The following is a 27,585-nucleotide window of genomic DNA, read 5'->3' as shown; positions in this document are numbered from 1 at the left end:
GCCTGTAATCCCAGCACTTTGGGAGGCCGAGACGGGCGGATCACAAGGTCAGGAGATCGAGACCATCCTGGCTAACACGGTGAAACCCCGTCTCTACTAAAAAATACAAAAAACTAGCCGGGCAAGGTGGCGGGCGCCTGTAGTCCCAGCTACTCGGGAGGCTGAGGCAGGAGAATGGCGTAAACCCGGGAGGCAGAGCTTGCAGTGAGCTGAGATCCGGCCACTGCACTCCAGCCTGGGCGACAGAGCAAGACTCCGTCTCAAAAAAAAAAAAAAAAAAAAAGAAGACAAAGTCAGTAGGATTTGGAAAATGACTGGGTGCAGGAGCAACGACGGAAGGGGGTTCCCAGCTCCATGGGAGCCAGTGGACTTCTCTCTAGCACCCTGCCTGTATTTTCATTAACTGCCTCTCTGGGGCCTATTTGGTTACCTGGGTCTCTTCACTCACATGTTCTTCACTTTTTATTTAAAACACTTTAGTACAAGAACATCATACAGATCCTTAGCTTCTTTCTGGTGGAATCAAAGAAAAGTTTAAAAGAAACTGATACTGCAGTCACTTCAAAGGAGATGAGTTTTCATCAGGCAGGGATGAAAGAGACCTGGGGACTCCTCCCAGGTGTCATTTCTCCCCCGAATGCCACTAAAAGATGATGGGCAATGTCTAATTAGGGCCGTAAAGATACACACTTTAGACTCACCTCAGGTGGAAGTGGTGTTTTAATAAGCTCATTCACTTTTTATATCACTAGTAAAAACTGTTTCAACAGAAATCGACCTTTATGTTACATTTACAAAATACAAAGTTTAAAATCCTATGTAACAAAGCAAGTATTTTTTGCCTCTGAGTTATCACCTCTGTGTTTAAAAATATATACATAATGGGCTGGGCGTGGTGGCTTATGCCTGTAATCCCAGCACTTTGGGAGGCCGAGGCAGGTGGATCACAAGGTCAGGAGATAGAGACCATCCTAGCTAACACGGTGAAACCCCATCTCTACTAAAAATACAAAAAAAATAGCCTGTAGTCCCAGCTACTCGGGAGGCTGAGGCAGGAGAATGGCGTGAACCCGGGAGGCAGAGCTTGCAGTGAGCTGAGATCCAGCCACTGCACTCCAGCCTGGGCGACAGAGCAAGACTCCATCTCAAAAAAAAAAAAAAAAAAAAAAATATATATACACACACACACACACACACACACACACACACACACACACACACACACACAATGACTTCATCTTTCCTTCCTGGTAGACACAGAACATGCATGTGTTTTAGCTGGTTCTAAACTGCTAAACTGAATACAGATGCTAAAATTAACTTCCCATTACCATCCTACTTCCAGGATCAAATGTGTGCCTCTCTCTTTCTGTTTCCAGGGCAGCTCAGAGCCAAAATAGGTCTAAACGGTCCTAAGGGGACACCAAAAAGAGAGTGGCTCATCTTCAGCTCTCTTCCTTCTCAGAGGGAGTACATAAGCCTCAATTAATCCTTCATTTGACCACCTCGCTTCTTAAAGACGCAAGGCAGATTTTTTGAACGTTTCAGACATCACACAATCCAAGAAACACTTCAGATGATGGTGACCAGACTTCTTCATCAATACCAGGAATGCTACAATTAACTACAGCAAATGTAGTGATAGACTTGTGGCATCTGAGATAAAGAAAGTTAAAAATTACCCTGTGATTCATAAAATTCAAAATGCCAATGATTTTTAGCCCAAATAATAATTCTGTTCTGTTGTAGGGCTAATTTTATGAAAGGGTCAGGTATGGGGTATCAACAAGGAAAAAGCCAGAAGCAGGTAATATCATTTATAATCATTTCAGAATTCAGTAAGCCACCAACTCCCATATTGCTGAAATTGGCTGCCCTTCTGGCCATTCAAAGATACTCCAGACTTCATGGAAAACCTGCACCAACCTCCAGAAGAACAAAAGACACTACAAGTGAATAGTTGTCCTCTTCTACCTTCTCTTTCATCAGAACAAAACCATGCTTCAAAAGGGCACATGTATTTCATATAAATGTTGGCCTTTGTATGAACTGAATATACACTATATTGAACACCATTCTAATATGCAAAATCTATTTATTTGTGGAAAAATTTATCTTCTAAGGACTCTATTAAAGATCTCCAGAGATCTTCTCAAATAGCTTCAGGGCCATGCCAGAGGTTCACTGCCTTGTTCTATTTGCCTAAGAAGTATCAGTGGAATTATTTCCATACTTTGCATTTCCACTAGTCCTGAGAAGGTATCAAGACCTTCTCCTTAGGACAGAAGTAGTGGCTCTGATGAACTCACACATGGTCTCTGGAGTAAATGTGAAAAGTGATGATAAAATTTATCTTGCTATTTTTTTTAAAAGCTAGATTATTATTTGAAATATGTATTTGAAATTAATTAAAAGATACATGTAAATAATATAGAAAAAAATTCAGGTGAATACTTTTCTGATTTTAAATCTGTAAGTTAAAGAGTAATGAAAAATTATCAATTGACAAATTTAATGTTTCAGAGACACTGGGAGAAGGATAGCATTGGGTCCTCTTTTAAAAGTCATATGTCCAAAGTTAAGTTATCAGCTTTAAAAAGTTAGTCTATTATAACTACAGCACTCTTTATGTTAATCCCATAGTAACCACAAAGAAAGAAATTACAGCAGATACACAAATAAGATTAAAAAAAAAAAAAAAGAAAAGAAAAGAAAAAAAGCTTTGCAACACAGAAAACCACCAAACCAGAGGGGAAAAAAACAAGAGAGGAAAAAAGGAAAGAAAGATCTACAAAACCACCAAAAAACAATTAGCAAAATGGCAGGAGTAAGTCCTTACTTATCAATAATAATCTTGAATGTCAATGGATCAAATTCCCCAATTAAAAAGACAGAATAGGTCAGGTTCAGTGGCTTACATCTGTAATCCCAGCACTTTGGGAGGCCGAGGTGGGTGGATCATGAGGTCAGGAGTTCCAGACAAGCCTGGCCAACATAGTGAAACCCTGTCTCTACTAAAAATATAAAAAATTAGCCAGGCATGGTGGTGGACGCCTGTAATCCCAGCTACTCAGGAGGCTGAGGCAGAAGAATTGCTTGAACCCGGGAGGCGAAGTTGCAGTGAGCCGAGATCATGCCATTGCACTCCAGTCTGGGCGACAGAGTGAGACTCTGTCTCAAAAAAACAAAAAACAAAACAACAAAGTGTTTTAAAATGAGCTGAAGATCTTAATAGACATTTCTTAAAAGAAGATACACAAATGGCCAACAGACATATGAAAAGATACTCAGCATCACCTATCATCAGGGAAATGCAAATCAAAACCACAATGAGATACCACCTCATCCCAGTTGGAATAGCTATCACCAAAAAGACCAAAAAAAAAAAAAAAAAAAAAAAAAAAGGTCAAGTGTGGTGGCTCATACCTGTAATCCCATCACTTTGGGAGGCCAAGGCAGGAGAATCACTTGAGCTCAGGTGTTCAAAGGCAGCTTGGTCAACACAGTAAGACCCTGTCTCTACCATTAAAAAAAAAAACAAAAAAACTGCTGGGCATGATGGTGCATGCCTATAATCCCAGCTACCTGGAGACTAAGGCAGGCAGATTGCTTGAGTCCAGGAGGCTGAGGCTGCAGTGAGCCATGATCATGCCACTGCACCACAGCCTGAGTGACAGAGGGAGACCCTGCCTCAAAAAAAAAAAAAAAAAAAAAATGCAAACAAAAGTGTTGGCAAGGATGTGCAGATAAAAGAATCCTTTACATTACACACTGTTGGTGGCAATGTAAATTAGTACAGCCACTTTGGAAAACAGTTTGGAGGTTCCTCAAAAAATTAAGAACCAAACTACCATATGATCCTGCAATCCCACTACTGGGTCTACATCCAAAGGAAAGAACATCAGTATATCGAAGAAATATCTGCACTCCCATGTTTACTGCAGCATTATTGATAATAGCCAAGAGATGGAATCAACTCAAGTGTCCAACAACAGATGCACAGATAGAGAAAATGTGGCATATACACACTGTGAAAGTTAATTATACAAATTGGGTCACTATTGTGATGCCCAACTAAATCAGAGTTGAGGGGCCAGGGAAGAAAAGCACTTGGGACACATAGCACCTGCTCCAAGAGTTAAATGTTCCACAAGCTCAGGTGCTGAAACAGCCTGCTGTAACCCTAAGACCAGTTTTACCTAATAGCTGCTGAAATGACTTCCCGAGACTCTAACACTGGTTTTATTTACCATCATCAGTCACCAATCAGAGCTTACCATCTCTCAAAAGCCTCTCCAGTGCCAATGAGCTTTCTTTCAAAACAATACATAACATTTCTCTGTCCAACACAACTCCCAACTTTCTGTTTGTTCTCTGGACATATGGAAGGCCACCTGGTCTGTATGTATGCCCTGAATTGAAACTTCTTGCTTCTCATATGTTTGTTTTTGAGACACAGTCTTGCTCTGTCACCCTGGGCTGGAGTGCAGTGGTATGATCTCAGCTCACCACAACCTCTGCCTCCCAGGTTCAAGAGATTCTTGTGCCTCAGCCTCCCAAGTAGCGGGAACTATCGGTGTGTGCTACCACACCCAGCTAATTTTTGTATTTTCAGTAGAGATAGGGTTTTGCCATGTTGGCCAAGCTGGTCTTGAACTCCTGCCCTCAAGTGATCTACCTGCTTTGGCCTCGCAAATGGCCTCGCAAAGTGCTGGGATTACAGGCATGAGCCACTGTGCCTGGGGCCAAATAAAATGTTTTAAATTTAGAGATTCATCTCTATATTTTATTTGATTTTGGCAACACAATGGAATACTATGCAACCATAAAAAAGAAAGAAATCCTGTTATCTGTGACAACACGGATGGATCTGGAGGATATCATGTTAACTGAAAAGATCCAGACATAGACAAATACTACATGATTTCACTGACATGTGGAATCTTAAAAAAATTAATAACACAATAGCAGAGAATAAAACAGTGATTACCATAGATGGGGTAGAGAGGGGAGGATAGGGAAAGACTGGTCAAGGGGTACAAAGTTTCAATTAGATAGGAAGAGTAAGTTCTGGTGTTCAATTGCACAGTAGAGTGACAATGGTTAATAGTAAGGTATTGTATATTATATCAAATAGTTATTGTATAATACCAAATACAGCATGTTCTCACCACAAATGACAAATGCATAAGATGACAGATATGCTAACTACCCCGATTTGATCATTATACAACATATATATCAAAACATCAAATTGTAGCCCATAAATACAAACACAATGTGTCAATTTTTTTTTTTAAGTCATGATGTTATCCTGCTCCACTGAAAACTACTGCCCCACCTGAGGTGGTCAGACAGGAGCAGTCAGAGGTGGGGGTCGGAACAAAACAAGTATCATTCATCTTTTTTAAACTATTATTTTTTAGCTGACAAAAATTGTATATGTTTATGGTGTACAACATGTTTTGAAATACGTTTATATTGTGAAACGGACAAATCAAGCTAATTAACACATGCATTTCTTCATATACTTATCTTTTGTGTGGTGAGAAAGCCTAAAATCTCCTCTCTCAGTAATTTTCAAGAATACATCATTATTAGCTATTGTCACCCTATTATACAATAGAGCTCTTGAACTTCCTTTTTCTGTCTAACTGAAATTTTGTATTCCTTGACATTTCTTCATTCCCCACTCCCAGACCTTGGTAGCTACCATTCTACTGTTTCTATGAGTTCAATTTTTTTAGATTCCACATATAAGTGAGACCACATGTACACCTTTGTCTTAAAAGAGACAGTGCTGGCTGCAATTCTGAGTAAGATGGAAAATGCTGGCCAGGTGCAGTAGCTCACGCCTGTAATCCCAGCACTGTGGGAGGCCAAGGCGGGAGGATCGCTTGAGCTCACGGAGTTCAAGATCAGTCTGGGAAACATGGCAAAACCCCTATCTATTCAAAGATAAAAGAAGAAAGAAAAAGAAACATGCCTCAGTCAGCAAGAATCAAACCAAAAATCATTTACTTTCTTGCCAAAGCTAAACTAAGCTAAATTTAAACAAGCCACCCTGTTATCTATAATGAAACAGAAATTTTTATTCTGTAATCTCTTTCCCCAGGTTGGTCAGCTTTTCTTACGCAGTGTCACATTAAGAACTCCAGCCAGTAGGCTTCTTCTGAGGCCATTCCTAGGTGAGTTGTGATTGCTGCTTCTGTCTATGATTTCTATAAGATGCAGAACTGAGCTCACTGAATTTTCCCACAGTCATCACAAAACACTAATACCAAAAATGCCCACATTTCATTAAGTGTGACAGCTCCTTCCTGCCCCCATGGCTCAGTGGAGTACTTCAAGGTTTAAAAGGAAGCATGTCCCTCCTTGCAAATGCCTAGTCTGAGATCAAAGATAGGGCTCTTGGCTTTGTGGAAATTTACGTCATTCCAGAGAAGTCGACATGACTTCCATCAATTTAAAAGATGCAGCTGATTAATTTCAGGCATGCTGTAGTTTTTTTTTTTTTTTTTTTTTTTTTAAGCCAAACACTAAGTATTCAATACAGCCTGACAAACCAAACTGCACATTAAGAGCTTTTGGAGCTAATAAATGTAGTTAATCTTAGAGGGGAGGAGGAAACCTATGACAATTTCTCCCACATTTGCTCTTTTACAAAGGGAAGTATATTTTCTTCTCTTGGCCATTATAGAGTGAGAAGGATTCCTTAAGTACCATCCCTTTCACTCTTTCAACCCTCTAAGGTTTTCTCTAATGATATATTTACAAGAAAATGCCATTGCTGTCTGAGGTTACTAAGGGGCCACTCACTCCCCCTAGCAATCAGGCTCTACTTCTCTCCACCTAAATGAAACTGCTTTCTCTAAGTCTAAAGGACACTTAAGACCTTCTGGTGGCTAAATACAAGAGTTCATCCCATTAAAAAGAAAAAAATACCCACTCCACCCACCCTCTCCACCAGCTGCCCTATCTTTCTTTCCTCCCCTTCACAGCTTATCTTCTTAAAGGAGCTGTTGCTGCCATCCCCTCACTGCTAACCCCACCATGCCCCCACCCTCTTCAACCTAGCTTCAGGGTCATTGTCCCAAAGAAACAGTTCTTATTAAGGTGTCCAGTCATAAATGGTGCTGGGTCCCATCAGGTTTGACTTCCCTCCCAAGCTGGGAGAAGAAAATACCTCCTTTTTTTTTTTTTTTTTTTTTCTTTTGAGACAGAGTCTCACTCTGTTGCCCAGGCTGGAGTGCAGCAGCCCATCTTGGCCCACTGCAGCTTTGGCCTTCTGGGTTCAAGTGATCCTCGTGCCTCAGCCACCCAAGTAGCTGGGATTACAGGTGTGTGTCAATACGCCTGGCTAATTTTTGTATTTTTAGTAGAGGCAGGATTTTTTCTCATATTGCCCAGGCTAGCCTTGAACTCCTGGCTTCAAGTGATTTGCCCACCTCAGCCTCCCAAAGTGCTGGGATTACAGGCATAAGCCACTGCACATGGTTGAAAATACTTTTTTTTTTTTTTTTTTTTTTTGAGACGGAACCTTGCCCTATCACCGAGGCTAGAGCTTAGTGGCGTGATCTTGGCTCACTGCAAGCTCCACCTCCTGGGTTCACACCATTCTCCTGCCTCAGCCTCCCGAGTAGCTGGGACTAGAGGGGCCTGCCACCATGCCCGGCTAATTTTTTGTATTTTTAGTAGAGATGGGGTTTCACCGTGTTATCCAGGATGGTCTCGATCTCCTGACCTCATCATCCACCTGCCCTGGCCTCCCAAAGTGCTGGGATTACAAGTGCGAGTCACCAAGTCCGGCCTGAAAATACTCACTTTCTAAAGAGAGCTGCAAATAAAGAGGTGAGATCCACCCCATTCTGGGATTACTGCAAGATGGAGAACTGCCTCTGCTCCCAACCACCATCTTTACCACCCCTACCCCTTACTCCCAAGCTGGGAAGAGGAAAGAGGAAGAGACTCCTTGGAGTCATTAAGTTGTTTGCCTAGTGGGGTGCGCTGTCATGTGATGGGAGAGGAAGAGACCTACTCCCAGAGGCTAGGGATGCCTGCAAAACTAACCTCTCGTTCCCCAGTAGGATAAGCAAGAAACCTGCTAATTTTCTCTGCTCCCTGCCCGAACGAGGGTAAGGAAACACAGAAGACGGCATGGCAGGGTAGAGAGAAGCCTTACTCTCCCAACAGCGCTCGCTTCACAGAATGCTGGTTAAGGTGACCAGTTAGAGCATCTTCCAGTACCTGCCCAAAAGGGCCTCCTGCCAGAGCAAGGGGATCCCAGCCTTGGTCACGTTAGAGCCACTTGACCACTCCCTCTCCTTCCTCCAGACCCAACTTAGGAGGAAGGGTTGGAGCCCAGAAGAAGGAAAAAGAGGAGGGATAGCAGAGGCAGACCCACCGTTCACTCCAACTACAAGCCTGGCAAGGGATAAGCACATGGAAAGCTTCAAATCAAATGTCTGTTTTTGCAAGTGACAGCATTCCCAGGCATATCCAAGTAAGTGGCACATGGTAAGCTTAAGTTATTTGCTGAATAATCGACTGTACAGCTTCTTCTCAACCTGCTTCACCCCTCTTGTCCTTTCTGTCTCATCTCATTCATTCCCTGCTAGCACTAATGTTTGCTGAAGGTTGATCCTATACAAGTTTCTGAATCTAATCATTGATAGGTGACTAAGACATGATCCCTGACCTCAAGAAATTTACTATAAAAAATAAGAGTACAAACTTGCATCCACTACAAGGCATTAAGGGAACAGTACAATGGGAGTTATACAAAGCACCAAAGACATTAAATAAAAAACTCGAACTACTCCCTGAAGTAATAATACATCCAGATTCTTCTGATCAGTTCAAATATGGAATGTTCATGCCTGCTTTCCCATGACTGCTGGTTCTTTGTCCTTCCTGCTAAAATGTATTTACCCTTGCTGTGTTGAAGATAGCAGTTCACACTCTACTATCTGTGGAGTAAGTATGGATGGTCCTGGAGAAAGCCAGGACCATCCATATTCCTTGAGTAGGAGGGAAGCCGAGGAGATTTCACTGTGCAGCCTTGGATGAGGCCTTGGAAAAGAGGTCAAAGAGGATAAGGCCTGCATGGCCTTACTCAGAACACTACCATATCTAGTGCAGAGGAAATGTGGTTTTTGGTGGGATTAAAGGTGATGTCAATTATGTACACTTCCTCTCAAAGAGCATCTTACCAGTAGGGAGATGGCCACGCATTGTAGAGAACGAAACCAGCATAACACTTACCCAAAAATCACATTGAGTTTACAGACTGTTCATTATCAGGCTATTAGACAATATTAACTAGCATTTAGAGATACATACTTGCAGAAAGCAAATCGCCTTACATAATTTCTGGTTTCCTTGTCATCTTTAGCTTGCAGTCTTTCAGCAACCATTTCTGCTTCCCTCAATAGTTTTGACAAGCATTTTAATGATCATTATTTATCATTATTAGAGTAATACATGCTCAATATTAATACATTTAGAAAACACAGCAAAACTGATAGCAGACAAAATATGCATATTCTTAAAACTATAATGCTGGTATATTTCCATTTAACCTCTATTAGATTTAATAGCTATTTGAAATTAATATGTCCCATAAGCCAACTCTGGTAAAAATCACCAATAAACTAGGATATAAACTGTCATCTGTAATCTCTTTCAATTATGAACAAGGTTGTATCTTCACAACTATAAAGCAACTGAAAGATTCCACTTAAAAAGACTAAATTCAGTGGAGGGAAAATTGGTTAAGGCGGTTGTTTAATGTCTGAATACAAGCTGGCACTCCTAATTTTTCAATTAGTTTTTCCAGCAGCCTAGTAGTTGGAATTATACTTGTCTGAGATCTTACGTAACTATCACTTCAGAAATAAGCCACTTTAAACATTGATTTCTTTAATTGCTTAATCATGTGTGATTCTGGGAACAACAAAAAAACTAGTGTTAGCAATGTTTTCTTGACAAGTATATATATACAAATGCCATTATTTATCAAGATATTTAACAAGGATTTTCCGTTTCAGTCTTTCATAATAGACATGCTATTCAATGTTACCTAAAATAAAAATTATTGGCTTACCTGATTAAGAACTTATGCAGTCCAACATCAAAATACCTGTTCAAAGGAGACATAGGCAGGCATATCAAGAAAAGATATTTACAGTAATGGTAGACTAGACAACTATCTATATAATTTAAATTCATAGCATGAATAAATGGATTGCTATACCACAGTAGTTCTCAAGATGCGGCCGCTGGAGCAGCAGCATTCCTGGGAACTTGTTGGAATTGCAATTCCAGGCCTTCTCAGGCCCCACCTCAGACATACCAATTCTGAAATTCTGGGGATGGAGCCCAGCAATTAAACTTAACAGCCCTCCAGGAGATTCTGGTGCAGAAACACTGCTCTCTAGTAGCATAAGTGTCTCAGCAAGGGTAAGCTCGCTCTAGAAACAAAGGCCATGAGAGTGGATCTCCCAGGTACCTTCCACTTTTCCAATAGAAGAGTCCGTTTGTAATATTCATGTCTCAGATCTTCATTTAAAAAATATATATGTATACAAACACACACACACATATATATGTATATGTATATGGTTTTTTTTTTCCTTGAGACAAGGTCTTGCTTTGTCACCCAGCCTGAAGTGCAGCGGTGCGATCACACTCACTGCAGCCTTGACCTCCTGGGTTAAACCAATCCTCCAACCTCAGCCCCCAGAATAACTGTGACTACAGGTGTGTACCACCACACCGGCTAATTTTTAATTTTTTTAATAGAGACATGGTCTATGTTGCCCAGGGTGGTCTCAAACTCATGGGCTTGAGCAATCCTCCCACCTCAACCTGCCAAAGTACTGGGATTATAGGTGCAAGCAATCGCACTCAGCCCGAAATATGTTTCAAAAGCACAACACCACACTAGCCAAAGGGAAGAAGGTTAGAGGGGGTAGTGGGGTGGGGAGAGGCTGGTGCAGCAGTGGCCTTCCAAGCCCCACCTAGTTGTAGTCCCTGGAGCTTTCCACCTGAGAAAACAATCCTGTCCCATCTCTGGGTCTGCCCTGAGCAGGGGATTGGAAGAGCTGCAGCTCCATGTACTAGCTGGGAGCCTGCCATTGTGCTTGAGCCTCATACCAGGCATCCCATAGCACTGGTCTATGGCAGACCCTTGAAGTCACAGCCTTTTCCTGACACCACCAAACTGGTACAGTCCATATAAATGACACTGCTTGGTTTCTCTAACTAGCATGCTTGTTCCTCCCGAACCTCTGATTGTGTAGCCAGTGCCCTTCTCTCCCTTTGGGTCAGAGTGTGAGTAAAAAGACCAGGTGGCCGGTGTAGTCTCAGCTACTCGGGAGGCTGAGGCAGAAGAATGGTGTGAACCCAGGAGGCAGAGCTTGCAATGAGCCGAGATTGTGCCACTGCACTCCAGCCTGGGCAACACAGCAAGCCTCCATCTCAAAAAAAAAAGAAAAAAAAAAGAGAGAGAAAAAGACCAGGCAGCCAGAATCATGATGATATAGTTCCCCAGGCGGAATCACTGCTCCCAGCACCTAAAGGGTGGTGGTTGCATCCCACCCACGAGTCTCACCTCTTGGGTTGCCAACCTGACTGAGTAGGGCCTGAGTTAATTCTGTCCCTTTCAGACAAGGGGTAATGGACGCAGGAATTCACCCTCGAGGGGGGTCTGACTGTCCAGACCCCACCTGTCCCTAGCTTCTAGCTCCACCCTTGCCTCATCCCTCGAACATCCCATCATGCCTGGTACCTCGCCACCTGACATTTGACAGGTAATTACTGTCATTCCCTGTGGGATACCTTTAAATGACAAGATTCTTTTATGTACTTAAGTATCTGTTTACAGACAATGGACACAGCATAGGTGAGAATAAAGAAACTCAAAGCCAAAACATGAGAGACCTCATTTACTATATCACTGACCTAAAATAATTACATAATTCAGGAAAAACGGGATTAGAGATACATAAATTCCATTTATTCATAAGTCTTCTGCACAGAGCTGTTCTCTAAAGAGAGATCTACCTGTAGGCAGAGGTGATGTGTTTCATTTGAATTTTACATTGACCTGGAAAAGATGCTAAGTTCTTTCTAAAATTATATTTAACACAAATTTTTTAAAAATAGAAATGATCCCTTCTCTTAACCAAAACCAAGGCTACCTTGCTCAGCCCCATAAATAAATATCCACACCACAGACAGCAATTTTAAGGTTGCCACATCTATAACATGGGAGGTAGAAGTATGTGTAGATTAAAACAAAGATTTCAGCTTCCTTCACTCATCCAAAGCTTGAGAGCCTTTTCAATTACATTGGGAACAGACAGCAACAGACTATTCCAGGAATCACAGGACAAAGCAGACATGGAAGAAATCAGAGATCCGCAGTATATACTGGGGTAGGAGGAAGGCACTGAAACAGTAATGAAAAACCTGATAATAATGAGAAATTGTATTTATTGTTTAGAATCTGGCAAGTACTATGTTTGGTGCTCACATACGCATGCCGGTGAGGCAGGTACTGGTATCCCCAGAGCTGACAGCCAGTAGAAAACAAAGCTGGAAATCAAACTGAACCCTAAAATGCATGAATTACTTGTTCTTCCCAAGCACCCCACTAAAAGCAAGGTTCTCACTGCCTTTCGTTATTACCAATTGAAAATGACTGCTCATGTTAAAAGCTGATGTCTTCCCGCTTCCACTTCATTTCTGCTTCTCCCAGCATGGCTGCCCTGCTCCAGGGAAGCCCAACTGCTGCTTCTCCCACCTGCTTCTTCTCCCACCTGCTTCTTCTCCCACCTGCTTCTTCTCTCACCTGCTTCTTCTCCCACCTGCTTCTTCTCCCACCTGCTTCTTCTCCCACCTGCTGCTTCTCTCACCTGCTGCTTCTCTCACCTGCTTCTTCTCTCACCTGCTTCTTCTCCCACCTACTTTTTCTTCCCAGGTTCCACCCTCCTCCTTGGTCTCAGCTAGCCAGGCTCCACAAAGTGATGGAAGTTCAGGTAAGTGGAGATGTACATTATTTGTCCTTTTGTTTCTGGATGACTATCAGTTTAAAAAAAAAATAAGGTTCACCCAACTCATGCCAACACCATCATTCTCATTCAACCTAGCCATGGCCTCCAGGGGATGATGTGGTAGTCAATTCATTTCTTTCCATTTCCAGGTGCCCTTCCTCATAGAAACGGTGGCCAGCCAAACCAATTCCCTCTCCCATCTCCTCCTCTACTTGTAACATGAGGCCTACCTAAGGACACTAAGCTTTAGCACACCACCTACTGAATATTTAAAAACTAAATATATTCGAAACCATCTCTGTATTATAAGACATAACAATCTCTGAAAGGCAAAATGTGTCTTTCTTATTCAACTAATAGCCAGGAAATTATCCATTCTTATAGCCCTGAAAGATTTCCATTGCAAAGCACATCTTAGGGCTTTGAAAATACTTCCCAATGATAATTCTGTGTAGACAGCCAATACATGAAAGGATGAATGTATCTAAAAATTAATTCGAGCTCCAGAGGTGGGACAAAGAGCAGGTTTTTAAAAAATCACCTCTAAATATAGGAGCCCTTACAATGACTACAAGATATGGGTAGAATATACATAAGCTTTAATTTAATGCTGCTTCTCACATTCCTTGGATCATGTGAGAAAGAAAGGCAAGGTTAGGGGAGAATAAAGGGTTATAGTTTCTCACCATGCAGGCACAGTACAGCGCACACAGAGTGGAGAAGGGGAGATGTTAATAGTAAAAGCCAACACACATACAGTGGTTAGCATGTACCAGGCACTCTTCCATTCTACACACATACACACAATTATGTTTGCAGTAACACTATGAGGTAGACAGATACTATTATCATCTGCACCACAAAGGAAGAAACAGAAGCACAGAGAGGTTAAGGGATTGTTGGTTAGGGGTAAAGCTAACACCTGAGCCCAGATAGTCTCCACTAGCCAGAAGACCCTCCAGGGAACAGTACCTTGGTTTTGAGGAATGAATAGTAGGAATGCACCAAGATTAACTTCCTGAGTTTGGTTATTAGAGGGCTGAGTATCCCAAATCCAAAAAATCTGAAATCTGAAACGCTCCAAAATCTAAAACTTTTTTAGCACCAATGAGATGCTCATAAAAATGCTCATGGGAGCACCTTCAGATTTTGGATTTTTTAATTTGAGATGCTCAACTAGTGTAACTGCAACTATTCCAACATCTGCAAAGCTCAAAATCCAAAAACACTGATTTCTGGACCCAAACATTTCAAATAAGGGATATTCAACCTGCATATTGCAGTTATTCAGTTGGTGCAAAAGTAATTGCATGTGGTCTTGGCCATTAAAAGTAATGACAAAACCCACAATTACTTTTGCACCAACCTAATACATAGGAAAGTGTCCTTGGAAGCATACAGTGAAGTATTTAGGGTGATGATGCTTCATGTCCACAACCTAATCTCAAATAATTCAAGGGGAAAACGTTACATGTACCATGCTTCTAATGTTTGTGACTTTAAGATTATTTCAACATTTTAAAAATGAAAGATAAAACAGAAAGCACACTCCTTGCAAAATAAAGACAAACAAGTTCATGTTTTTTGTATATAGAAATTAACAATGCATCCTAAAATCAGAATCTACTGTCTATAACTCTAATTAGTTTTTCCTCATATCTTTTGTTTTTGAGCTGTAAATGAGTGAACATATATAAAATGAAAATCAAGACCACATGATAAAACCAATGATACCTATCTTACTGGCTGGAGAATGAAGTGGTCCATAAAGCTGCTCTTCATAAGAGTCATTATCTTAGTCTTACCAACTTCACCACCAATAAGTCAGGCAACATATTTAATATGATGCTAAAGGTTTGGCTTAAAGAATGTATATGCCTTTCATCCTGTTCCCATTAGAAAGAAATAAACCAAACATATTTGAAACTATCATTACCTTAAGAATTTTAAGTATCATAAGAGAAAATTACTCTATCCAAAAGAAAACTGTGGTCTACCCAACCAGAGGGCTAGCCTTATGTTACCAGAATTTGTGGACTTTTGCAGCTTCCTCAGAATCATGAGTCAATTCTTTTATCATCATTATTATTACATATTGACATATTATAGTCATATATATTTATGGGGTACAAACTGATAACTATGATTTTTGAACATAATATGGAATGATTAAATCGAGCTAATTAATATATCCATCACCTCAAATATTTAACATTTTTTGTGATGAGAATATTTGAAATTTACTCCATCAGTGATTTTGAAACGTTCAGTATGGATTTCCTCTTTACCACGGTAAACCTAACTCATGCTCCTTCCAAAGAGTTAAGGGGTGGGGCCTCCCCTGTGGGGCCATCTTTAATTTCAAAACACTAGCAATCCAATGAATTCTAGAAATATATTCTCATGGCCAGGCGTGGTGGCTCACACCTGTAATCCCAGCACTTTGGGAGGCCAAGGCAGGTAGATCACAAGGTCAGGAGTTCAAGACCAGCCTGTCCAAAACGGGGAAACCCCGTTTCTACTAAAAATACAAACATTAGCCAGGCATGGTGGTGGATGCCTGTAATCCCAGCTGCTAGGAAGGCTGAGGCAGGAGAATCACTTGAACCCAGGAGGCGGAGGTCGCAGTAAGCCGAGATTGCACCATTGCACTCCAGCCTGGGCGACAGAGCAAGACTCCATCTCAAAAAAGAAAAAAAAAGAAATATATTTTCATTTAGTTTTTTTATACAGATGCAAAAGGCACCTTAAGGAGCTACAGTAGGAAAAGAATATACATTGTTTTCTTAGAAGTATATGCCAAACACTGGGCTAAGCACTCTGTATATCCTAATTTTTAATCCTCACAACAACCCTGTTAAATAGGTCCTATTTTATGAAGGCTTGTGTCTTTATTCCCAGTCTCATGGCTATCAAATGCTCAGTCAGGATCTAGCTTAGAGCAGACACCAAAGTCTGTGCTTTTTCCTTCACATATTCAACCACAGACTCATTTAACAAATATTTATTATGTGCCTATTCTGTACTAGATACTGGAAATTCAGTAATGCACAGCACGTAACCTCTGCTTCAGGGAGAATAGAGCCTAAAGGGATGGAAAAGTCAACAATAATTTCAATGCAGCGTGACTGATAACTAATCAATCATTCTCTCCCACAACAGACCAAAAACTTCATAAGGGCAAGAACCAGAGCCTGCCGGAAAGCAATAAATGTCGTTGAGTGAAGCAATGTGTGAATGATATGCCCGTAATAAAGCACCAATGCTTCTGTCTGCTCTGGCACTTAGCATCGTACACTGAAGATAGAAGAGGCTCAAAAGTAGTTATTTAATACATTGAATATTTTATGTAAGTGCATAAAATAAACACCCACAGATAAAAATGGGGCTTCTCTTCTGCAATAAGATACTGATCAAACTGTAGCACAATCATTCTTATCACCTTTTAAGGAAATAGTCTCACTGCTAACCAGCTCACAGAAAACCAGGATTTCCTTATGACGAGGCATAAGGAACATGGATCCTGTACATATTATTCTTAGCTCCTTCCAGAAATTAAAAATAGAAAATCTCGTACGATATGCAAGTTTTGTTATCTGCACATCAATTGATAGCAGCCACAGGGAGGCAGATTTCAGCTTGAGATAAAAAGAAACTGGAATGGATGACCTTTAAGATTCCTTTAAGCCTCAAGTTTCCAAGTTCGTGTTTCAGGCACTTTCAGGCAGCATCTCTAAGTATGAGTGCTCCCTCCCACAGCAGCAGCTCCTGTCTGATTACCATCAGCAAATTAGTAGACTGTGCCTGGGCTAATACAACCATGGCAGCCCTGGCAGTTTATTTATGATTATGACTGCTGTACTCATTAGAGCCTCGCAGTGCATCAAAATTAGGCTTGTTGGGCCTGACAAAGTGGTGCTGCCCATATGCTTACTCACAGAGCACAGAGGTTTATATATCACCTAGCTTAGAACTGCTCCTTTGACGGAGGAGGGATGGGGGCCACACAGCACGTCCATGGCAGAACTCAGACCAGAACCTATGGCCAGCTCCAGGACTTGTTCTGCACTAACAGGCTGCCTGCCCTTTGGGGTCCTGTCCTTCCTCCCAGGCTAATCTTGGCTAGATGGGAGCTAGGGATAAAAACAGCAATGGACTACGGCCAGGAGTGGCAAATACCATACAACCGAGGTATATTTTAGAACCACTGTTGTCATGGCCACTAAGGATGACAGGCAAGGTAGCATGTAGACAATATACCAAAATTCAGCTCTCAATCCTTGCCTCCACCTCTTCCATTTTCAATCTTCAGTCTTTTGTCACTAGACTTGTTTATCCCATTAATGGGCTGCGAAAGTTCAGCCTTTACATTCCTGCCTGGGAAGTTTGAAAACTAATTTGCACAGCTGGGGGTAAAAACCAAAGCACATCGCTAGGGTAACAAAGTTGATGCCTAGACTCAAGAGGCCCTGATTAGTTCTGGCTAGCCTACCCAACCCAATTTTAGACAGCAGAGAAGACCTGAAAGTGTATCTGCCCTAACCTCCTCCTCACTTGACAAATTCGGAAGCACAGAATAAGGAACATGAAATAATTGAGATACAACAAACAGCAGAGCTGAGGCTGATCGACCAGGCCCCCTAGACCCCAGCTTTTTGTTCAAAGTGTCCCAAGGCTGCCCTCCTCTCAGTGTCAAGCAACATCTTTATTTTCTAAGGATGCCCAAGGCACAATTCTTGGAATAGGCTTACTGATGACATCATATAGTAACTGGCACCATATCATACCATCTTCAGCTCCATCTGTTATCCTACATCTCAACCTGCTCACAGTCAAGAATAAAAAACCGGGCCAGGTGTGTGGTGGTTCATGCCTGTAATCCCAGCACTTTGGGAGGCCAAGGAGGGTGGATCACCTGAGGTCAGGAGTTCAAGAACAGCCTGGCCAACACGGTGAAACCCTATTTCTACTAAAAATACAAAAATTAGCCAGGCATAGTGGTGGGCGCCTGTAATCCCAGCTACTTGGGAGACTGAGGCGGGAGAATCGCTTGAACCCAGGAGGTGGTTGTTGGAGTCAAGATCACTCCGCTGCACTCCAGCCTAGTCAACACAGCGAGACTCCATCTCAAGAAAAAAAAAAAAAAGAATAAAAAGCTACGCTGGGAACATAGTGAGAAGTGAAAATGAACTTAGACTAGCATGATCCCAGTTGCCAGTCAAACACGTTTGGTGAAATACCAAGGTCTGATGGAAAAGTAGAAAACAAGCCCTGGGAGGACAAACTCCTCAGAACATGGTGAAAACAGTCCTGAGTTACCACGTGACATGCTCTTATGGATCAGACAAGTGTGTCTGCCATCAGATCATCAGGAAGGAGGGTCTGGAAAAACAGCCCACAAGCCTGAGATATAGGCATTTCACTGCTGAAGGAAAGGTGAGAAGGCACCAGTCCCAGGCATCATCAGCTCAGGAGTGAAGACATTTCCCCAACAACAGTGGAAATCATGACACACTGAATGTAGAATTAGAAATTCGAGATCTGGATTCTGACTCTACCACTTAATAGCATTTGACCACAGGCAAAAAGTTAATCCCTCCATGGCTCTGTTTTCTTAACTGTGGCATGGATACAGTGATACCAACAACAGAAAAGGGAATGAATGTAGTAGGTACAAATGCTTCAATAACGTTCTACAAATGTTCAAGATTGTTTTCTCTCCTCCTTAGACGTCATTAAGAATCCTAACAGAGTATTCTCCAAACTGTATAAATGCTGTGATTATCCAGGAAATATGTATCGAGTACCTTCTAGATGCTCAATAGAGCTACAAGAGATGCTTAGGATACAACAATGAACAAGAGAGTTCCTACCCTTGTGAGTATTCTGGAAACAAGTCCTTTACTGGATATGTAATTTGCAAATATTTTCTCTCAACCTATGGTTTATCTTTTCATTTTCTGAAAATGTCTTTGAAGCATAAAAGTTGTGAATTTCAAAAATCCAATTGATCGATATTTTTCCTACTGTGGATCATGATTTTGGTGTTATATCTAAGACATCTTTGCCTAACCCAAGATCTTGAAAATTTTCTGTTTTCTTCTAAAAGTTTCATAGTTTAGCACTTAAAGTCCATCATCTATTTTGAGTTAATTTTTGTGCATGGGGTGAGTATAAGGGTCTAAGTTCATCTTGCATTTTATCTCTTCATGTAAAAACGTCTATTGGACACATTTGCCAAATTAAAGGTCACTGGCAACTTAGAGGACTAGTTTCATTGAGCGGTGGAAATGGAAGCCAGACTAGAGCCAAGTAAAGAGAGGATGAGAAGGAGAGGAGGACACTACCCAGTGTGGGTAGTTCTTATGAGGAAGAGTTATGTCCTGAAGGAGAAAAGGAACCATAGTCACCGAAGAAAGATGAAACAAACAAGGTTGGTTTTTGTTCATTTGGGGGAAAGTCTTCCATTGTACCGGTGATAGGTACAGAAGATTTAAAAGAAGATGAATGCAAATGGCAGTGATTTGGTGGAGATAATATTTTCAAGAGTATAAAGCAAAATCATCAGATGAGAGAAAAGTAGACAGGAGTTACATGTGGACATTTGTTGGTTTTGCTTGTTTGCTTGTTTGTTCTGAGGGAAGGCCTGGCTTCCTTTGGGGACTTACCTCTCACCTACTGTGTCCTGTTCTAGTGGGACAATTAAACCTTATCCCTGCCTGCTAGAACCATGGGCAAGGCAGCCAGGCTAAGTAAAATTAAATCTTGAATATATAGTGGCTCATGCCTGTAATCCTAGCACTTTGGGAGGCCAAAGTGAGCCAATCACTTTAGGCCAGGAGTTCGAGCCCAGCCTGGCCAACATGGCAAAACCCTGTCTCTACCAAAAATACAAAAATTAGCTGGGTGTCATGGCACATGCCTGTACTCCTAGCTACTCGGGAGGCTGAGGAAGGAGAATCATTTGAACCCAGGAGGCGGAGGCGGAGGTTGCAGTGGGCCGGGATTGTGCCACTGCACTCTAGCCTGGGTGACAGAGGGAGACAGTCTCAAAAAATCTTGAGTATATAAGGAGTATATATATTAAGTATATAGTATAAGCTAAATTAAATCTTGAGTAAATAGACAGCAAGAAAGAAAAAAGTTATTGAGGCTGATTCACTCCAGGTGTTGTGCCTTAATATGACCATGATACCACTTTGCTGACGTATTATAACTATAATAAATTCTATTAAAGAATTCTAAACATGAATTTATAAGTTGTTGTCTATTAGGAAAATAATGATTAGTACTTCAATGGAACTTTAAATTTACAAAGCACCATCACAAACATTTCTTAACAAACTGTAAGGAAAATAAGGCTTGTATATTATAACCATTTAACAGCCAGTGGTACCTAACAGAGCCTGGTTCTTGGCACTTAGTACAAGCCTGGTAAATATGAAAATGCATGAATGCATGATTAAATGATTCTCCTACAATTGTGTAGCCAATAAGGGACCTGATTTTAACTTAAACTCAGATTGCCTCACTAAAAATTCCGCGATTTTCAAATGACTAATGTATTATAAATTAAATGAGATATACTTTTCAAAAGATTATGCTTATAACTTCTGGACTAGGAAAGATTTAATTCTTAAGAAGAATACAGGAGACCTAAAATATAGGCAGAGGGGATATTAACTGTTGGGATAGGACTAAGGATGAGGGTTCCCACATATTAACAAAATTAAAGCATCCAATAAGATGGGCAGAGCTTTGTTCTTTTTTTTTTTTTTTTTTTTTTTAAAGGTGGGGGTGGGCAGCTCAGGGAGAAGGTTTCAGATGAAGCAAGGCAGTGCTCTCGATATGCCAGATTTTGTGTGTGGATATTCCTTCCTTCCAAGCACTGGCCTGTACCTCAGAGGTGAAATGCCTATAAACTAGCACTTCCCAGATCCCCTTTCCAGCTGACTTCTGATTCAGTTCTCCCAATGAGAGGCACTCTCATAAGAACTGAAGGGAAAAAAGCAAGAAAAGCCACTTTTCCCAGGTGGCAGCTGCGGACAGGCCTGTGGACGTCAGCAGATGGCAGACATGGGTTTCGCTAGCTGCTTCTGCAGTGAGGGACTCTTGAGACCCCACTTTGGTGCTGCAGACAGCCAAGATCAGCAGCAGCAGCTTCCAACAGCCTTCCGACCCTCCACTCACCACCCCTCTATGAATTTGGCGCGCCTCCAGTTCCCTATAGTTAATCCTTGCCACCCAACATATCTTGAGTGATTTCCATTTTCCTACCCAAACTCCCATGCAACCGATGAAACAGGGCAAAGCTGCTGCGGCAAAAGGGAGAAAGGGGAGGAGACAGGACAGAAACAGATGTGCCAGGAGATTTCAAGCATCTGCAAAGGGCAGAGGCTGGGGAAACCAAGTCTATGGGCCAAAATAAGAATGGCAAATAAATCCATTTAATGAATAGAGTGCCTACTATGTGCCAGGCATGGCATTAGAGGCTAGAAAAATAAAACTGAACAAAGCGGAATGTGGTCCTCCAGCATTCAGTCTGGTGGAGGAAATATAAGTGATTCAATGAATCTGGAACAAAGGGATAAATGCCAAAGAAGAGATAAGCATGAGGTGCTGTGAGAGCTCCTGAGGGGGTGTTTACATTTTACCAGCATGGGGGAGGGCAGGAGAGGCATGGAGGAAGGGTTTCCCAGAGGAGCTGATGCTCTAGCTGGGCTTTGAAGAACAAGAAGTTGGACAGCCTGGTGTGGGAGGTACTTCCCAGGTAACATGTCAGTTCCATAGTGTTTAGGATCCTCACTGCGGAAGCCAACTGGCAACAGTCCCCACAGAACATCACTTGAGTTGGTGACTGATAAGGGGAGCTGGTTCCAGAGCCACAGGAGATGGTGACAAACGTTGTCTTCTTTCTTCCAAGGAGCACTTCAGTAATGATGCCCAGAGGGCAACCAAAAGCAGCAAGATTAAGAGGAGAGAAGTCTACATCCCTAATGGAACCACAGAGCCCTGCTGGTCTTTCTGCCCAGGTTGCCCTGGACAACCACACCACTGAGTATCTCCAAACAGAGAACAAGGATATATGACTTACACCTTCCTCTCCATGATGCTCCAAAAATTACATAGAGACACAAGCTTCAGCATGTGCTTATAGAGTAAACTGGACCCAAGACACCCAGAGCTTCAGGAAACTAAAGAAATTAGGTTAGGCTTCTAAGGGTTGAGTTCTGGGAGCTGGGTAATTAAATGAGTCAATACTTATTAAAAAATGCCAGCAGGTCACAAGAATTCAACACAAAACTAATATAAGGCTATTATTAATACAATCTTAAAAGCTGAACATCTTCCCTGCATGTGTATTTTTATAATCAGTCATCTTATTAATACCTCATTCTACCCTTCAGCAGTTTGTTTGTGAATACATCACAACAAGTGATTATTCATGACATGTGTTTGATGAATCTGTTCATTACGGTTTGAAAAACTGCCATCACATGATCCCTTCAAGGATCTAGTTTCCCCTCTCGGAATAGTTGAACATTTGGCCTTGTTACCCAAGGCCGACTGGTTTGAAAAGTTGCTTAACTGGAATGAGGTACACAGGCTTTCCCTCCTTTTATATTGAAACAAAATACTTTTTACCATAACCAGGACTCAAAAGACAACAGTCATTGTATCTAAAAATGATACTAACAAATTTTGAAAATATATTTGACGTTAGTGTCATTCTCACTAATTTGTGTCCTTTCCTTTCTCAGTTTTACTCACATACTCATGATACATCGGAGCCTTAAGAATTCCCATTTGGTTATTTATTCCCTACTTGACTAAGATATAAGTAGAGTTTCGGGGTTTTAAAACAACAAGCTCTCCTAGTCTTTGCAGCCGCCTCTCCTAGGCTTACTAATTACCAGCAAACTGTCTAAGTCTCTTCTTGGGCATCTCTCTCACTTAAGTGGCTGAGCTAATCTAAGTGAATATGGCTATTTTCCCTTCCATAAATTTTTTTTTTTTTTTTTTTTGAGTCAGAGTCTCACTTTGCCATCCAGGTTGGAGTGCAGTGGCACAATCCCAGCCCACTGCAACCTCCAACTCCTGAGTTACAAGGATTCTCGGGACTACAGGCATGCACCACCACGCCCAGCTAAGTTTTTTGAATTTTTAGTAGAGACGGGGTTTCGCCATGTTGGCCAGGCTGGTCTCAAATTCCTGACCTTGAGTGATCTGCCCATCTTGGCCTCCCAAAGTGTTGGAATGACAGGCATGAGCCATGATGCCTGGCCACTTCCATAACTTTCTATCAAATTCTTTTTATTGAAGTCCAGAAGAAAAAAATTAAGGAGCCACAGTTTGTCAACTGTCAATGTCACAATGCAGCATAGGCAGGTGTGGGGAATGGGAAGCAGAGACTAGAAGGACACGGATGAGGATGGAGTTCTGCAGGGCTGTGTCACGGCTTGAGGCCTGAGGTTCAAGGCAGTGTGACACAGATGGTCTTCTCAGGACTAAGCAGTGCATAGGCTGATTTGCACAGCAGAGGCAGCAAGGAAAAATAAAAACAGACTGCAAGGCAGGGAAGCAATACATACAAAAGAGTGCCTGGCCTTTCACAATCCACCATGCCAACAGTTGCTTTGGTTTTTCCTAGTTATAATTAATGCTGGGTGAGTGGGCCAGGCCTACAGCACCCTCATTAGCCACCCATTGCTCAGACAGCATTCTGGACAGAGAAGTCGTCACTTCATAAAGCCAACTGATGATGTTGCTGGGTCTTCAGGGATCTGCACAGGCGAGAACATAAAGGGGCCTTCAGTGTTCTCTAGCTGAGTGGTTCTCAACCTGCTCATTCAAGCTGCCAGTGGTCCCTATCTGTGTTATAAAAACTAAATTTCTCTCCTACTGAATGTTACCAAATTTTTAATAGATTTTTTTAAAAAATCAATCTTATTTCAAGAAATAAGAATCATATTGTTGTCTCAACATTTAAATTTTTAAGTTTCATATACTTCAAGGAAAATTAAAATTTACTACATTTAATAGAAACACTAAGAAAAGTAGTATCACATGCATATTGTACCCCAAACATTGTTCTTCTGGACATAAATCCACGCAAGAGAATAAAGAATGTAATTTCTTTATATTTACTGAGCTTCTCTCATGAGCCAAATGCTGTCAGGTACAAGGATGGACAGTCCCTGACCACAGGAGTTGATAGCTTAGGGGGTCAACTGATACATAAATAAAAAATTATGGCCAGGCTTTGTGGCTCACACCTGTAATCCCAGCACTTTGGGAGGCCGAGGCGGACAGATCACAAGGTCAAGACATCGAGACCATCCTGGCCAACATGGTGAAACCCCATCTCTACTAAAAATACAAAAATTAGCTGTGCGTGGTGGCGCATGCCTGTAGTCCCAGCTACTTGGGAGGCTGAGGCAGGAGAATTGCTTGAACCGGGAAGGTGGAGGTTGCAGTGAGCTGAGATCATGCCACTGCACTCCAGCCTGGGTAACAGAGCGAGACTCTGTTTCAAAAAAAAAAAAAATTAGGGTCAGCCCAGCATTCTAACAGTAGTAACTCTTCGAGAAAAAATGGGCCTCTACAGACCCGCGAGCCCACTGAAAACAGCACATCCTCCAATCCTCCAATCCTCCACTGTGACTGGAAGATGCAGAGAAGCCCTCAGGTGTAAAATCTTAAGCCAGAGAAGACCTGTGGCTGCAGGGCTGACAAGTAGTAGGAGAGTGTTGAAGAGTAAACAGTCAACATCAAACTAAGAAACTTTCTTGTAGAATAGTGCCTTTCCAATTAATTAGTAGGGCTCACTTTATATCAAGAAACGACTCCAGTTTGAAACTCTCACAGTTTCAAATTAAGAACCCAAGGCCATATGTTTTTACTTTGTGTTGTGTTTTCTACTGGTCTTTTAACTGTTTAACTAGAGACTTCCAGCCTGCTTAGGATCTATTAGCACTTCAAAAATAATTTGTTCTTTTTCAGTCATTTACACTAGTCAACACAAAAAATATTGGCTAGGAGAGCTAAAACAGATTTGTTTTCACACCAGGGAATATATCAAATTATATTATACAAATCATGTCTGTAATTATTCTACAAGATTCCTTTAAGTAGGGCATGCCTTTATGTTTCTAATAATCCCTATTCTCAAAATATCAAAGTTTAATTATACCCCATTTATCTCCAGGTAGAATTTTCCATAAGCTCATTACTCAGACCACACTCCTAAGAAGACTAAACAGGCAGAAAGATCAGCTGAAAGTATAACTGCTATCACAAACTCCTGTATTGTATTCTATAAGAAACAAGCCATGCAGTTGTGCATGAAATATGGCCACAGATTTGAAGTGAGAACTCACAACCAGCAGATATACTTGACAGATGACCAGATAGGTAAAAGGTATAGAACTACAGAAATCAGACAGAAGGACTCTGAAAGGACATTAGTATAGGCTCAATTTACTTAAGGACAAACAGTCCCCCATAGCCCAGTAAGACTTCCATTATCTTGCTTCATTGTAAAAGTCACTGGTGTTCATATTCATGATCTTAAAGTCACAGGTAATTAACCACGGGTGTGGAGCGCATCAACAGCAGAGCTTCTTAAATGGGCTTCTGCTAGCTAATGTATACCTCTGCCTAATGGTGCACAGTATTAGACACTGTACAGCAGTGTTTCTTAAACACTTTCTCACACGACCCACAGTTAAAGATGTATCTTGTATCTCAACCCAGTTATAGAAGTTGTGATGGCCAGTCTCCATGATGGCCCTGGACAATCCCCACCTCCCACCCTTGACCCTCTCGTAAAGTCCCTCTCGCACTGTACCAGGATTGCTAGATGTGACTAACAGAAGAGAAGAGAGTCATAGCAGACTTGATTACTTTTGATCTGATACTCTTAATTTTGATCTGATACTGCATCTTCTGTCTTGGGGGCACACTCTTGTTCTCTTTCTGTCTTAGGTCATGTGTTCTGGTAGAAACCAGCAAAGATGTCATGAGTAGCACTAAGAAAAGGCCTATGTGGTGAGAGGCTGAGGCCTCCTGCCAACAGCCACAAGCACAGGCCTGGAAGATCAGCCCAGCGAGGTCTTTAGATGACTGCAGCCCTCGCTGACAGCTTGTCTTCCACCTGAATCAAACCACCCAGCTAAGCAGGTCACAGATACCTGACCCCTCTAAATAACAAATGCTTATTGTTTTAAACTACTAAGTATGGGGGTAATTTGATAACTAACGCAAGTATATAACTAAAAAGATTCCCCCAAAAAACTGTAATTACCTTTACTCTCTCTGACCCATGAATACTGATATTTTCTATTCCATTTTTTGAGACAGAGTCTGACTCTGTTACGCAGTGGTGTGATCTTGGCTCACTGCAACCTCTGCCTCCTAGGTTCACGTGATTCTCCTGCCTCAGCCTCCCGAGTAGCTGGGACTACAGGCATGCACCACCATGCCCATCTGTCTTTTGTATTTTTAGCAGAGATGGGGTTTCACCATGTTGGCCAGGCTGGTCTTGAACTCTTGACCTCAGGCAATCTGCCTGCCTCAGCCACCCAAAGTGCTGGGATTACAGGCGTGAGCCAGCATGCTCAGTCCTATTTCATTTTCAAATGTTGCCTGAAACCCACTAAAATGATTATGACCTACAATAGGTCATAATCTGAATGGTCCAACAGGCATTAAAAATATAACAAATATCTGGAATTCCTTATCTATATACATATACATTTATACATACATAGAGAAAGAGAGGGAGAAGGAGGGACGACAGGATCTTTATTGCTAACAAACCATATCCATATCTACTACTTCAGTTGATTCTTGCAATAACTGAAAGTAAAGAAAGGATTAAAATCTCCACTTTCCCGATGAGTCAAAAATGTTGCTTGAAAAAGGCTATTTAATTTGCCTAAAGTTAAAGAACTAAGACCAACAGAACTGAGCCCAGCCCTCAGGCCCTCTGATTCCTGGTGCCCTTTCCACTAAGCCACCTTTGCTGTGTTTCCCCAGAAGTAATCTAATATATAAATATTGTAATATAATTTATATAAAATCTTTATGGAAAATATATATTTAGCATGTATTATATATTACAGATGTATACAATATTTTATACTATATATAAAGTTTATAATCTATTATATAGATATCCTCCTTGATTTTCATTGAGTTCCCAGGACCCCATGTTCTCTTGGTTTTCCTGGTAACTCACTGGCTGCTCCTTCTCAGGTTCCTTTGCTGATTCCAGCCTCTCACTGCTGGAGAGCCAGGGCTCATCAGTCTTTGGTCCTCTTCTTTCCTCTGTGTACTCATGCCATTGGCAGTCGTACCACCCAGTCTCTGGGTTTTAAGTACTACCTATGCTAAAGACTCCCAAATTGGGAGTTCCAGCTCAGGCCTCTTTCCTGCAGTCCAGAGCCACACATCTCCTTACTTTTTAAATAACTCTACTTGGATGTCAAAAAGCAATTTCAGGCTGAGCACAGTGGCTCATGCC

At 41.6% G+C, this 27,585-nt stretch overlaps 1 protein-coding gene across 10 annotated transcripts in view; it reads right to left on the bottom strand.

The window, feature by feature from the left end:
* Positions 1–27,585, bottom strand: part of LOC105484918 (hedgehog acyltransferase) — a 348,464-nt gene that overhangs the window by 154,277 nt on the left and 166,602 nt on the right. For 9 of the 10 annotated variants that reach the window (XM_011747037.3, XM_011747042.3, XM_011747032.3 and 6 more), the window contains one exon: positions 10,106–10,141. The exons of the other annotated variant lie outside the window; for it this stretch is intronic. In XM_011747037.3, coding sequence (XP_011745339.1) covers positions 10,106–10,141 — 36 coding nt within the window. The remainder of the gene's footprint in view (positions 1–10,105; positions 10,142–27,585) is intronic. 10 annotated transcript variants of the gene reach the window in all.

The sequence above is a fragment of the Macaca nemestrina genome, chromosome 1, assembly GCF_043159975.1.
Source record: "Macaca nemestrina isolate mMacNem1 chromosome 1, mMacNem.hap1, whole genome shotgun sequence".
Classification (NCBI taxonomy): Eukaryota; Metazoa; Chordata; class Mammalia; order Primates; family Cercopithecidae; genus Macaca; species Macaca nemestrina.
This window is presented reverse-complemented; position numbering and strand designations above follow the sequence as displayed.